Here is a 15,664-nt window from a genome sequence, read left to right as displayed (position 1 = left end):
TTTTGTTATTGCGTGACTTTAATTTTACATCACCAAACACGGGAGCTTCTTGTCCACCACTTCCTTGATTGGTCAGTTTGTTTGGGCTTTCAAGAGCACAGTTTTACTTTGTGTTCACTTCCCCGCCTGAAAGGGCTGTCTATTCGGGAAGGACTGAGCATACGACTGAATAAAAGACACTTGGATTACACTGTTGTGTGAGAATTTGTAAGCAGACGTTTTGATGTAGTTTTGCTGTTGCTAAAGGCAGAGCCCCCCTTTGAATTAAATTCATCAATTCTCTGTTTTTAGATTCCTTGTTCACCAAAAGCATGTGAAAAAAAAAGATTTCATAATTTCAATGTAACATGGGGTGAGTAATTGATATTCAAACTGTCATCTGCAAGGTGAAGTATTACTTTCAGCTGAAAACGGCATTAGCCGCAGGTATGCCAATGATTCAGACTTATCTTAACATGACTTCATTACTTAAAGAGTGGGAAACTGTGTTATACATACTAGCTTTATACTTTGCATAGTAGCATAAGGCACAGTTTTAGATACTACACACTTAAGACACTCAGCACATTATCCATATAATTTAAATATTCACATACTATTCACATACTAGTGTTATTTGTCCATTACTGTATTTACTGTCTTTATATTTACATGTTAATTTTTTTTAATTGTTTACAAGTACTGCATTTATATTTTATATTTTTATATACTTATGCTGGTGCTATAATTCTCTATGCTGGCATCAGAGCAACTGCAACAAACCACAGTCATCAGAGGAACTTTTACTTTGCAAAACCTCAGAGTGCTGTTTATATTTATTCATTTTTTGTTTAAATTTTTACCTGACTTTAATCTAAACTGAAACTTTCAGCCTAAAATACAGCAAGTTCCCAGCAACTTTTTTGTATAAACATTTGCTAAAGGCATTTAACAAAGTTTTGTGTTGGAGTTTGTTATATTCCAAATTCTAAATATTGACAGAAAGATTTTAATTTTTATTGTAAATGTATCGCTTCCAAATATCGGTTGTTGGTCTCATTAACTGCCAGTACGTAATGTCGGTCAACCCCTATTATTCACAGCCAGATTCAAATCATGTAGGTTAATATCTGACAGACATAAGCAGGCAATAGAAAAAAGGAGATACATGCAGAAACCACTAACCACGTATGTGTTTTCCACTTCTTATTTCTGTTTTTGGTCTTTGAGCAGACTTTTTCAATCAAACAGCACAATAAAAGCCCCTTAAAATTTACTAGATTACATACTTTTTACCGCTATAAAAACATACACACACACCTTGAACCAAGAAATGAGTTTCCTGCAAAGCACAAGTCTTACAAATCTGAGCTATTTCTATTACTTTTTGTCCCTCACAGCCTCACATGTGCCTATTAGCACCAGGAAGCAGAGCTGAGGTGTAAAAATACTGAACAGATTCTAAGTAACAACATAACAGGCCTTTTATTTTGAGAAACAAATCAGGTTTTCATGGAGAGCGCTTCTTTCCTGGGACTCAACTCGTATTATCGACCTGTTTTGTTGATCACAGCGAGCCATTACAACATACTCCCCGAAATTAAAGTGCATCTCTTACAAAGCTGACACAGGAAACTATTGTAGCAGCGGCTTATGGAAAATGATTGGGCTGCAAGCTGAGGCAAACAAGTCCATTTATCTTCCCATTGGCTCAGGCACTCCAGACTTTCATTCTAACCAGCGTTCTCAATGCACAAGTATGACATTTAGGTAAAAGTCAGTGAATTATTAAAAATGGATGTGGCCATGTTTGGCTCTCATTAAAGACAGAAGCCCGGGTTGCAGCAGAGTGCATTACTATTCTTCGCCACAGTCTTCCGTATGTCAGGGGAGGGACGGCTCACGTTGAAGAAACAACCCTGCTGTTTGCTCAGCCGCCATGTTAACCAGCACATCACATCACAGAGGTACGAAAAGCTGAGACAAGATGCTGATGCAAGGACAGCGCTCTGTTAGTCTCTGTGTGTGCGTGACTTTAGCCAAAGTCGTCTTCTAATCAACTTTCAAATCATCAATGTGAAGGTTACAGAAACACCTTTCCACAGTGGTGCAGATAAAACCAGCCCCCATCAACATTCCTGTCAGTGGCTGCAGGTCAGGCTGATACGATACTCATGGCCTTATTCCAAGCCTGCCTCGCCGCTGCTGCCATGTCAATTTCTGTCCAGGAGGAAGTCAAATGCCCTCTAAGAGTGCCTCTTCAACAGCAGGGGAGATGCCTCTTAATTGCCTGCAGAGGTGCAGGACAGAAAGACAGTGGGCAGTCACGTGTTATTATCTGTGAAGTGGGGAAGCTGTTAAAACTGTTTTACCGTCCTGTGACTAGACAAACTTGCTTGGAGTCTGTCTTGTGATTTTGCTGCTGCTTGAACACATAAAGAAAGAGCTGAAAATGACTGTCAGTTCAGACTGCAGGTTGCACTCAGCTAATTTAGGTTTGCTCTGGTTAACAGATGCCAACATCTGTCTCCCATACCTGTAATCCCTTGCAATTTAGGTTGATTTAAACGAAGGCATCACTTCTAACAAACTGCACAGCCGTTCCCTCGGAGGAGGACTGAGATTTACATTTTCAGGTGATTGTAAATTGTAAATATATCGCTCCTAATGGCCTGAGTGTGCTCCTTGTTAGATTTAGCAGATTATTTTTAAGTGCAAATCTATTAAGATTGAAAGCACATTGACCAAGTGGCAGTGCTAGAATAAAGTCTATGTAGCTATGGCTGCAACGTTATGTTCTTTTCACCATCAAACTATCTGCTAATTATTGTCTTCATGCATTGATTGCCTGCTCTGTAAAATGTCAGACAATCTTTTAACAAAATGGCAATCACAAGTTTCCAGATACAAGGCTGACATATTAAAACTGCTTGCATTGTCTGATGCACACGCCAACCCAAAGATATTACATTTTCTAACACAAAAAAGTAAACACACTAGCAAATAATTACTGTACCAGTGAAAATATGGTATTTTTTTAGTGCTACAATTTAATTGATTAATGAACCAACCAATGAACCATGTAATTATGGCATTAAATATTATCAGTTAAACATGCCAAATCTAAGTTTTGACCATATAATGTATAATAAAGACGGACGACATGGCAGGTTCCCTAAAGCAAAGCCAAAATATCTCAGTCGGCCCTTGTGACTGCAGTATAGATCATAAAACCCACCCCCTTCGTGAATTGGGCCAAACTAGAAAATAAAAGCTCATGTAAAATTATTTTTTTTCCAATGATGGTTTCTGTCATTTTACTTCATTCTTATCACACTGATGTATGTTCAAATGTTCTTTTTCCTGGTAAGTTTGGTATAACTCGCTTTTTGATGCTATTGTGTGCTTGCAGTTGAGAGGATGGGCGTTTGGGCAGGATGTGATACCGCAGCTCCACTGGCCGATCACTACAACGCAGACTCTGGCTCCAAATTACATCACCAGCAGAGGATGGCGGCACCTGTATTGCAGATATTTTGGCTTCTTTTTTGCACAGTGGGAGGAGCATTTTACATCGTTATAAACAGTCTTTGGTTTGACATTTGAGAAGCAAAAGAGTAAAAACTCTGACCAACAGGCAAAAACAAAGAATTCAGATGTATTGTTTGACACCTACATTTGTGCATCCACCGACCTTAAAGTTTCTTGACAGTTGTGCCTGTCCTCAGCATGTTTTACATGAATCAGTATTCGTCTGAGAATGCAGAGGTCATACTACAAAGTCCAATAACAAAAAAAAAATCATTGATTAATTGTTTGGTCTCAGCTATATCCAAAAATAGAACAATAAAAATGTCCATCACAGTTTCCCAGAGTCCAATATGACATTTTCAAATCTGTCTATCTGTCCAAGCAAGATAATATCCAATTTAACATCATATATGACAAAGAAATGCTACAAATTCTCACAAATGAGAAGCTCCAACCAGAGAATGTCAATCCATTTATCAAATAATCGACTAATTGCTCTGGTATACTTCTTAAGAACTGCTTGTTGGCTGGTCAAAAAGCTTCAAGAACCCTCCACCACGACACTTTTCATTTCCAAAGACAATCTGACATTATCATCCACACTGTCAATTGAACATGCAGGCGCATGTAACTTTTCACATGAACAACTGAGAGCGAAACTATGAATGTCTGACTGAAAATATTGTCTAAATGTTACCATTTTTAAACAATACAGTGTCTCCCCCCTCTATGACTGACAGCTTTTTACTCCTCTTTCCGGTGCGGCTGTCCAGAACGAGTAAGAGCACTTCCCATTTCCAATGTCGTAGCACGACACATCATACAAACTAGTTCTGATAGAGCATGATCCGACCCACACTCCATAGCACAGAATATCAAAACCTGGATTGAAAAGCACTAGAAGTTGGTTTTGGATGCCACTATTCTAAAGGTTTTTTAGTGTAATTCCACTCTGTTTTTCACTTCTTTTTTATATTTTTTTACATTTTTGGAGTGCCTGAATCTCCTTCCTGTTTATCCTGTTGGATCCCACTTTCCATAAGCACCTGACACAGGTTTTTGACCTTGATTAAAGTCTACAGAGCTACCAGTCCGTTCCCTCTTTTTCTTGGCACTGAATGTCCTTTAATTCTTTTACTTTCAAAGAATTCCTGATCAAATTAATAAAAATGTTTCCAATTTAGAAAAAGTCAAAAGGTCCGAGTCACCTGTGTTTGACAAAAAAAAGTTTCGAAATTTTTACATTTGCTTCCCTGGTGGCCAAAAAGGAAGCTCCCACACAGGTAAGAGAAGCAGCTCGGTGCTGTCAGGATAGACAAAAGAGCTGCGGTTCCCCTTTCCTCGTCGAGCATGTGCTGGGACTCGTGCCTATCTAATTCATTTCTGATTAGAGTCACTGGGCAGCTTTCCCACAGCACGGGGAGAGAGAGAGAGAGAGAGGAGGAGAGAAAACTCATTTCCTTATTACCAATCGATACCTCCACGTGTCTCACTTGCACACGGCCTGCTTCACGGTGGGAAAGGTCATCAGCAAAGTTTTTTTTGGGGAGACTTCACCTTTAATGGGCAGGACAGTCGAGCTGAGTGACAAGAGGCTGGATGGATGGGGGCACACTGCAGCTTTAACAGCATGAGCTGCATGACAGCATGCATGAGTGCCTTCACACGTGTGGGTGTGAACACGGGCGGAGAGAGTATGTGTTGCAGCGAGTGTGCGTGCGTGCCGAGTGCTCCACCTAGTGTTGAAGTGCTGAAGGACAGGACCTGTAAGCGCAAATGATGTAGTCAGAGCTTTGACCTTTTGCTGTTCCTTTATCCTTGCGACAACAGGGACGCCGCAGACTGTTGAGTCACACGCATTTGGTTAAGAAGAGCCGGTCGGCGTTATGCAAGCAGACAAGGGGAGGGAGGAGAGGAGGAGAAAGGGGGTGCTGCGTGCAGACAATGTACTGATATGAATGAGGAATGTAAAGCCGTGAGGTTCTTCGCTGTGGTTCAAGGTGAACGTGATACTGCTTTCAATTTGCCATCACAAGTTAACAAAGGGTTAATTAGTTCCCAAATTATTCAGGAAGAAGCCTTAACATCCTAGCCACAAGCACAGGTTGTACCCCCGCCCCCTGCACGTCCGCACGTGCACAGTAGGGAGATGAACAGCCTTGATGGAGCCTCAAACAGCTAATTACAACCAAAGGCAATTTATCCATTTATAATTACATCCAATTACAGAGCGGGCAGCCTTCCTTTGTGAATGTGAGGATCGGACATAAAAGGTGTAAAAAAATTTCTGAGTTAATTCTGAATCAACCCACACAACCTTCACTGCTCCTCCATAAATGTTACACATGGCTAATGATGGCGGTGCTGGAGTTAATTGAATAATGGGCACCAGGAGTAGAGGCTCGAGGCAAGAAGAATATTACCTTTGTTGAAGAACATGGAGGCCATTTGACCCATCTCAACCCGCTCCACGATGTCGAAATGATCGACGTGACCTCCTGATCTCTCTGTGAAAACATAGAGGCCATCTGCAGTTAATACCTGCACAGCAGAGGCAGTTAAATGTCAAAGAGCAGTCTGACGATTTGACTTTCTTTCTCTGAAATTTTTCTCGCATCAGAAGGCTGACACTTTTATATAACACACAGTAACAAAACACTGAGACAGACAACTAAACAAACACTTCATGGCCATCTGAGACCCCAAACTCTGATTTAACAGTTTGAAAGACTGCAGGGCAAAAAATTACATTCACATTCACTTTATTGTTGCATCTCATCCTATTAAAAATAAAAACGAGCAGCACAGTATCCCACAAACTACAATGCTATTGTGGATACAGTATACAGCGAACAGTGTAAAGTGCATTACCAAAGTGCATTAAAGCACATCGCAATTACACTAAAAGCAATATTAGAATAAATAATGTTCCATAAAATATTAAAACTAGTAATTATCATCAAGCGCTATACTAAAATCTTAAATCAAAAGACTTAATTTAAAAAAAAGCATCATTATAATGTCTAATTATATTATGATTTAAATTTCATATGGGTTAAAAAGTGATTAAAAAACCATGAGTTTGCATTCGTTGAGATGCAGTGGCTATACTCCCGAAACAAAAGTTTATATTGTTTTTATTTTGGAAAACTATATGAATTACAGACAATTACCTAAGAATTATTTTCAGGGTGAATTATTCATCACTTAATCATTTAGTCAAAAAGAATGCAAGAGATTTGTGTCAGAAAACCATCCCATCACTTTTTCCAAAAGCCCTGAGTGATGACTTTAAAAGATGTCTTGTTTTTCTGACCAACGTGCCAAATCCAAAAACATTTAATTTTACAATTATTAAAAACAAATAAATGTGGCACATTTGAGTGGAAGTACCATCAGAATGTTGGACATTTTTGACCGATTAAGTATTAAATAAAAACTTTAATTATCAAAAGCATTCAAGCAAAAGCACACAAAGACTTGTTAGCAATTTTTTGCCAGTCATCGTTTCAGCACACATTAATACTTAACTGTTGAAAAATGTTAAGGTACCATCTTAAAAAAAACCTTTACACTTGCAAACCTATAAAATGGCTTTGGAAAGTATTCTTTTGAAAATGAATAACTCATCAAACATTTGTTTTTTATTTATTGGTACTGTTTGTATGACAAACATACAAATTCCTCTGAAATCATATTTACCCTGCTGTACTGAAGGAAAAAACTTCATTATTGGCATTATTTTAAAATATATGAGATCTTTAACTTTCATAGTTTGGGAGTTTAGAAAGATTCAATTAGTGTGATCATAGTAACATGACTTTTGAATTAATAAACATTATTAAGGTCCACCCCGCATTTCCACAAAATTATATATATTACTAAGTATATGAGAGCAATAAATTGTATACACCTTACAGTTTAAAATATCCTGACAGTATATACAGGTTTGCTACTGACTTGGATCATTTTCCCTTGCTAAGGTCATTATGGTTTATTTATGTTAATTTACGATCAAACGCGATCCCTAAACATTTTGTTTCAAAAACTCTTTCAGTTTCAACATCACAAACTTTTTAATTAAATATCCCCATTAATTTTCTTTTCACTTTCTAACAAATTGAAAAATTGATTTCTTAATATTGAGCGTCAATTTATTTAAATCAAACCAAATTTTGAGGATGTCTTTCAATAGCATGCAATACATTTGTATGGTATGCTTTGTTTTTAATAGTATTAGTTACATTTCAATATTATTTCATTTAGCAGGGCATTAATACACTTCCTGTTTAGTCTTTCAGTTTGGAGAACACGTTGATTTACCAGCAAGGAACTATATCCAGTGCTGTTTAAAACAGCTCAGCCTCCTATTATAAATCCATGCATCATAAACATTTGTAGAACTCATGATACTCACGAACAGAGAGGATGGGTTTTGTCTCCGGCTCCGATCGGCCTCGGACCATGACATCATCATCCGAATACTCGGAGGTGGAGTCGCTGTCATCGACCTGCGGAGATAATATGAGTGTGTGAAGCTCTTTTTTAGTTGCCTGTTTTCCTAATTTCTCAACATAAACAACAGTGAGTTAACAAGCGATTAACAGAGAGTCCATTTGCTGCGTATGTGACGCAGGGGAAGGCAACATCTGGAAGTTACAAGCAACAGCTGGGAAGCACTTTGCAGAATGAAGCCCCTCACAATTCACACCGATAACACAGCCGCACATCGCTTGTTATCATTTCAGAAATTTTGTGTGGATTAACGTCAGTTAGCTGTCAATGACAGCCAATTTTGTGAGAATCATCAGCGGAATTAATAAGTGACAAGCTGGCTGGGACAAAGGAAGGAGGACAAGATGAGGAGTGACAGGAGCTAATGGCTCTGTGACAAAATGAAAACATAACCCAATAACAGATTATCATGTGCAGCTATGGATGACTGTTACCTTATCACAGCCTTCAGACATGAACAAAACTGTCAAATACAGTCAAACACCAGACTACAAGTGAATCTTTGTAAATGTAATTTCTACTTCATGCAGGTTAGAAAACAAAGCAGAGAACTTTTCTCCGATGCAAGCACTTTTCTGTGATGTTAGGATATCCAAAATCTACAACAATGTCCAGTCTCATGTTGCAATATTGATATAATATTAATATATTGCCAGGCCCTAAATATACGTGCAGGCAAGCATACAATTCAATATAAAGTGGTATATAGAACTGCATTTAATTAATTAATTAACTACACAATCGAGAGAAAATTTATCAACAGTTTTGAGCATTGATAAAACTTTCTGAGTTTGTTTCAAGAAAAAATTCAAAAATACAGTTACAATTTCACAAGTTTTAGGCTAATTGGTCTTCACGAAACTGTGATCTCTATTCTTAAAATTTATAAAATAAAAATAAAAAATCACAGTGTACGTGTTATTTGCAGCCCTTACATGGAGAATAAACTTTCTAATAATAAAATAATAATTAAGGTAATAATTTACATGGGTTTAAAATTTGCAGCTTGTTCTAGAAACTTCCCCTCGAAATCATCAGTTGAAGTGAACAAAACCACCTAAATTGTAATGACTGTTTAGCATATTATTTTCCTTGTTTTTAGTAGAAATTTCCTTGAAAATTATTAGGAAATCACAGGGCACCAAAATATAGCACTCCCATTATTCCTCATGGATTTTTAACATTTGTGGTTAGAGTCAACAGTCGAGTTGCACTCCACTTAAAGTTCCAGCAGAGGGCAGAGACATTTCTTCAGTTAGTGGCAAACATTATTTAATCAGAGCATCACTCAGCCTTGGATGCAACACAGCCAGTTCTGTGGCGTTGTAAATCACAGTTGTGTATGTAAGAAAAAGAGTTCAGCCATAACGTGCATTCACATCTCAGTGTTTGATACTGTGCTTCAGACAAATCTGCTTTGTTTTCCAGGATTCCTACAGCTTAAAAAGGGGGGATTCAAGACTTTTTAAGACCTTTTTAATGCCACTTGTTATGAAATTTTAGACCTTTTTTTATTCTATTAATTTCTATAGATGGGATGGAAGAGTTTGCCAAATACTTATTGTGACACAAAACATGACTTTTAAATTGCACCAGAAAAACAAGAAAACAGAAAAACAAAATCCTACCTCAAATTTCTTAACATTTTGAGACTTTTGAAAGACTGATTCAAGACATTTTAATACCAATTGAGGCCTTATTTTTAGATTAATGAATTCAGTGCCTTTTTTAAGGACATTTTAAGGATGCGTGGGAACCCTTTTTTCACCTCGGCTGGCTTACTATGATTTCTATATAGGACTGTTATCTAGCTTATCGTCCCCAGTTTCCACCTTACATCTGCAGCTTTCTTGGAAAACATATATGATGCATCGCTTTGTTTTCTTTGTTTTCGTTAAAATGCTTTACACAAGCAGAGAGAAATAAAAAGCACTCAGAGGTAAACACTTCCAGTTTTCTCCCTCTCTTGTTTTCCATTACGTGGGAGGAAAAAGGCTGAGAGGAGTACAGGCGCCATGAATCAAGGCCGAGCGTTTGGGACTCAGTTAGAGTCGGGCTATTGTCCTCAGCCTCATAACTCCTCAACTGGAAATCCACAAGCATTAAGCAAGATGAGTTCTGTACCAGGGGAGAAACAAAAAGCAAAAGGCCCGGCCATTTAAAGTCATTTTTTTAGTCAAAGTATAAAATGATGGAAGACGGGGTTACCCCCCTTGGTAGGCGAGTACAGTCCCGCTCTGACGGCTTCATCCAAATGGGGTTTGTCAAAGACGAGTGGCAAGAGACACATTTCACTCGTGCTTCGACTGGACGATAAAATAACAACAGCCCTCTAAATAAAAAATACAGCTTCCTATTAAAAGGGAGGATTTCTTTGCAGGCTTTAGACAAGAAATATTTTGGAGTCATTTCCACTGAGCATCAAATGCGAAAATTCATTGTTCCTCTCTAGAGAAGCTCAAGAGTGAAAGAGGAAACACCCACGTGGTGATAAACTTCAGGTCAAATAAGGAATTGTGTTGCCATTTCCGTTTAAGTTACCTGGATGCAACTCCATTTCTGTGAGTACTTGCAAAGTCGAACGTGTCTGAGCGCCACAATGTGAAAGACAAAATGCAGCAGTCACTGTGGTGAATATGGTTAAATCTGGCTTGATAACATGCAAAACATCCCTCCAGAGCCATAAAAACAGAGCAATAATATATTATATATTTAGCCAACAAATTAAATGATCAATTAACCGGTTTGAGTTATTTTTTTAAAGAAACAAAATGTCAGAATTCTCTGATTCCAGCTTCTTAAATGTGAATATTTTTGTGTGTCTTTCCTCCTCTTTAACAGTAAACTGAATATCTTTGGGTTGCGGTCAAAACAAGACATGTGAGGACGTCATCTTGGGCTTGGGAAATACTGATCGACATTTTTCTCCATTTTCTGACATTGTATAGACCACACAACTAATCAATTAATCAAGAAAATAATCAACAAATGAATAAACAATGAAAAAAACATTAGTTACAGCCATAGTTAAGCTGGTGAAATCAGTGGTTGAAAACTACACCATACACATCCATTGCATGGCTGCCTTTAACCCTTCGCATCAAGCAAGAATTCAGCTTTACCTCAACACAGCAGGACGGACTCTTTTTCCATTTTTACTGACAGCAAATTGTGCGTATTATCACAAATCCTCACAAACAAATATGATGTTTTAACAACACAAATCCACAGTTAAACAGCCCCATCGTGTAGTGAGTGCACCACTGCCCACACTGAACACTCCCATATTATCCAGTATTTGTGTTCTCAGTGTGTAATCTGAACCACAGGACCATGCAGGATTTGCATAAGTCTATTTTTAAGAATTAATTAAACAAGCCGGATCCAGCGTGCTCCAAAGGAAGAAAGGGTAGTGCTCATTAATCTGTCTTGCAGTGTGTTTCTGTGTGAGCACACCATCACTCTGCCTGACTGCAGTCACTCTGGATTTGTGTTTATTTTGACGCTGATTATTTCACAAGTTTATCTCCGTTAAAGAAAAGATGAAGTTCATTCTTCTATTAGCTTCCTAAACATGCTTCAACATGTCAAAACAAGACCTGTAAGCTCATTAAGTACAGCTAAGGACTCAAAGTGTCCCTGCGCTGCATTTATACTAACATTAGTTCCACTTCTTTGCCTGCAGGGTGTAAATAGTGTTTGGCTTCATGTCTTATTAGACAAACTGACAGAGAGGGGCATTTACTTCTTTAATATTTAGTTTGTGTGACACTTCCTTACAGCAAATAGAAAACCGCCCATCCAGCCAACATCCTACTAAACATATTTACACGCAGAGAAAGAGTTCATTGTCCCACCTCCTCCTGCTCTCTCCTCTTCCAGCGTAGCTGAGCGTTGGCCGCCGCCATCGCCTCGATCACAAACGTGGTGGTCATGTAGCTAGAATGACGGACGAGAAGATGCAACAGGTTATTACCGAGCTACTTACTGACACTGATGGTCAAATAAGATGTGACTCTTGATCAGGTGTAGAAATTGTTTCATTATCATTTTGACTTTGACCACCAGAACATCATTTAGCAAACTTTGTTGAAGGGCTGGACCCAAATATTTGGATCACTGAACCCAACACCTCGGGAATTGGTCCGCTCAGCCCCCCGTCTTTCTCTCTCATGATCCTGCTGCTGGGGCAATCACACACACAGTGTTTTTAACAGGTTTTTTTAACTGAGTTGAGCCATTTCAGTATCGTCGTGAGCAGCACCCCTCCGATTATTCGTCAATGTGGAAGCTCTGAAGCCCAGAAAATGGCATTTGCGACAGCCCTACTTTGTTGTTTGGTCGATTCTTTAAAGCTCCTCTGTAAAATGCTGTCACCTTGCTGCTATAAGTGAAAACAAATTCATCCAAATATTAAGTAAGGAATGTCTATCTTCCTGTTTGTATGTATGTCCTTCATGTATCTTAGGAACAGTTGATCTAATCCACTTCACACTTGGCAGGTGTATTACTGAAGAGGACGTGCGGTGCTGACCTGGTGCAATTTGGACACACAGCATGCTGATTTGGGGCCCTCAGGCAAACACTACCTTGCTGTACTTACTTCTTTTTATTGGAAATGTTGTTATTGGCAGTGGTTGAAGAGGTACTCAAAACTTTTTTTTTCTGAGGTAAAACTATTAACTATTAACAGTAAATGAATAACACCAGGAATTGTTCTGAATTATCAGCAATTTTGACATCATCATTTTAAGTTTACATTTTAGTAATTGTTTTGTTAACAATTATTGCTTTTTAGATGACAGACATATTGTGCCTTAATCATTAGCTGTTTCATGTTTGACTTGAACATAATAAATATTTGACTGACAAGGACAAAAGTCACATTTCTGAGCATGTTACTGCTTTTTAATGGACCTCAACTTATCAAACTTACCCATGTGTGAGAGTGATTAATTAAAATTAATTAAAAACACTACCCTTACTACTAATTTGTTTTTAACCATTTTTTATATAGGCTATTTAATTTCTTTAAATTAATGTTATATTTGTGCTGCACTTTTTTCTCCTTTCAGTCAAAATCATATAGCATGCATACATTTAGAAGAAAAATAAAACAACGCTTACATCTACTCATTTAATACTAGAGAACACAAACATAATTGACCTGGCTATGCTTGATATAATTTAAACATGGTAGAAAGTTCAAACCTTGTTGTTTTTTGTTGTCTCTGTGGTTGCATGACGAACACAACAGGAGAAACATGTGGGAAATGGAAAGGAAGTAGGTAGGTAGAGCAAGACTTACCTCATGAATCCTAAAAAGGAGATGAGCGATATGCTAACCACCCAGCCGGCCGTGGCAAAGGCTTTGGGCATCGTCAGAGCTCCTGTCCCCACAATCAGATTGAACATATACACAAGCCCCACCTGAAGAAGAGATGAGTGGGATTGAAGGCATAAAGACATGTTCGATGTTAATAGCTGCTGACATCCAGCTATGTAATTTGAATTTCTACAACATTTTGTACCATTAATTCCACTACAGCCGTTTAGTTTTGCTGCTGACCTAACCTCTCTATGAGATCAACCAAGTTCCATCTTATATTAATGATTTATTTAATGTACTTTTTCAAAACTCGAAGGCGATGCATTATCAGGTGTTCCTTGGTTGACAAAGATCACACTGCTCAGAAGATTATCCACCGATTGTCAAGGATGACATTGGACAGTGCAGCACTTAGACCTATCTGGTAGCAGAGTGCTTTAATGATTCAAAGCTTTAGCTTCCTGGAAAAAACATCTGACCAGCAGAACTTAATCTCTGTGGCGAAGTCATGCCGACGTAAGCAGTCAGGGACTCAAAACGGAGTACAGACCATAAAGAGGTTTGATGCGTTAAAAAAGAAGCATGTGTAAGCAATTCAGCTTCCTCTTTATTCTTTACTGCACTTTCATATACACCATCCCTGGTCATTAGATTACACAACCAAAGTTCCTAAAGAAAAAGCCCTTCTCTTTCTTAAATTTAATTTAAAAAGAATTTGAAACAGTGAACTGTCACTATAAGCATTTCAACAGAACCATTTACATTTAAAAAAAAACCCAAAAACTACATGGTAAAAGCTGGGAGAAAAGTACTACAACTTTTTAACCTTTAAGCTTCAAGTGCTGAAATATTTAACACTTATTTGCTCCAGTCAGGTGGTGCACTGCAGCTCCTCCTTACAAAAAAGTCTGACAACTCACGCTTTGTACAGAGCCAGGCAATAAATGCCTGACCTTAAATAATAATTATTTTTAAAAAGAAATTAACCAAAGCATCCAGTACAATACTCACAAATGGGGAGTAGGGTTCCCCACTCTCTGTAATTCCACCTGCCATGGTTGACGACACTGGTTCTCACCTGACGGAATAAACAACAGGCAGTCAGTTCAATCCCTCTCTAACAATAATTTTTCCAAATTTTATTTTAATTATAATAATAATAACAAATTTTATTTGTAATGCACTTTACATTTGGATCAAATCTCAAAGTGCTACAGGATAAAAGCATCCAAAACAGATCAAAACAACCAAAATAAAAGCATATTTAAAAGTTATACAAAATAAGAGCATAAAAGCAAGTAGTGCAACCAGCCAGAAGTTACTTAAAAGTTTTATTAGCATGACCATAAATAATTACGTTGATGATGTAATAACAAATATTGACAATGTAAATATAAAAAGTTAATAGGTTGTTCAGTTTTATTATAGAGGAAAAACAGAACTCCTATCGCATATCTTGCCATTTGGAATTTATTTTTATGTTAGGAAATAACCGCGCATAGAATAAATAACATTTAGGACATTTATTAAACGTTAAGAACCACTGTTTAATTCGGCATTTATTAAATTATAAAAGGCGGCACATATTCTCGTGAAAACAAATCATCTTTTGCCAAATATCAACCCACCACTAATTTGTACTTCGGTGACAGATTGTGGAAAACTCAGAAAACAGTTTGTATTTGATTAAGGACAGTGTTTATATTTATTCATGTTACAAAGTGTATGTTTCCATGTTTTTATTTTATTTCTATGGTGTGGACACATGCAGAAGCTATCCTGACAGTGTAAAGTTGTGTTGAAGTCACAGATGGTCTAATGAGCTGACATTCCCTTGCTAGCAACCCAGCTGGCAGCATAGTTTAGCTATCACACAAAAACACATATGGATAATGTGTTGTTGGGACGATTTATTAAATATACAAATATCGCCAGACACTAGTCATGCTATTCCGTAGCTAGCTGCACAAGTGTCATGAATGAAAACAGAAGTAAACACCTCTCACCTTACTTCTTCCCAGTGTATCTTGCTAATTTAGCTGCTAGGCTAGCAGGACGCTCCAAGCTGTCATGTGGATCACTAGCTGGCTGAGTAAACGCAGAGCCTCGCCGCCTCGCTAACATGAGCTGTGTCGTTGTTAAATAGTTAGAGGAAAGTCGGTATAAATTAAAGGTTAGGAGTAAAACACTTCCTAGTGGGCTAGCGAGACTCCAACAGTTAGCTAACTGAAGCAGTAAACTAAGCAACCAGCTGACGCGCAACACACCGTCAAGCTAACTATCATATAAATGTACACTTCCGGAAATGGC

At 37.9% G+C, this 15,664-nt stretch overlaps 1 protein-coding gene across 2 annotated transcripts in view; it reads right to left on the bottom strand.

The window, feature by feature from the left end:
• The window catches only part of slc38a12 (solute carrier family 38 member 12), a 73,853-nt gene extending 58,236 nt beyond the window's left edge, over nt 1–15,617 (bottom strand). The window contains exons 1-6 of one of the 2 annotated variants that reach the window (XM_042505567.2): nt 15,366–15,617; nt 14,366–14,432; nt 13,334–13,455; nt 11,883–11,964; nt 7,928–8,021; nt 5,934–6,017 (exon numbers count right to left, since the gene is read on the bottom strand). In XM_042505567.2, coding sequence (XP_042361501.1) covers nt 5,934–6,017; nt 7,928–8,021; nt 11,883–11,964; nt 13,334–13,455; nt 14,366–14,410 — 427 coding nt within the window. In that variant the 5' untranslated portion in view covers nt 14,411–14,432; nt 15,366–15,617. Of the gene's footprint in view, nt 1–5,933; nt 6,018–7,927; nt 8,022–11,882; nt 11,965–13,333; nt 13,456–14,365; nt 14,433–15,360 lie in introns of both variants that reach the window. The other variant, XM_042505566.2, reaches the window with a different exon arrangement.
• Nucleotides 15,618–15,664: the final 47 nt, after the last annotated feature.

Source organism: Plectropomus leopardus, chromosome 18, assembly GCF_026936395.1.
Source record: "Plectropomus leopardus strain MGB_pleo_1.0 chromosome 18, ASM2693639v1, whole genome shotgun sequence".
In the NCBI taxonomy this organism is placed as follows: domain Eukaryota; kingdom Metazoa; phylum Chordata; class Actinopteri; order Perciformes; family Serranidae; genus Plectropomus; species Plectropomus leopardus.
This window is presented reverse-complemented; position numbering and strand designations above follow the sequence as displayed.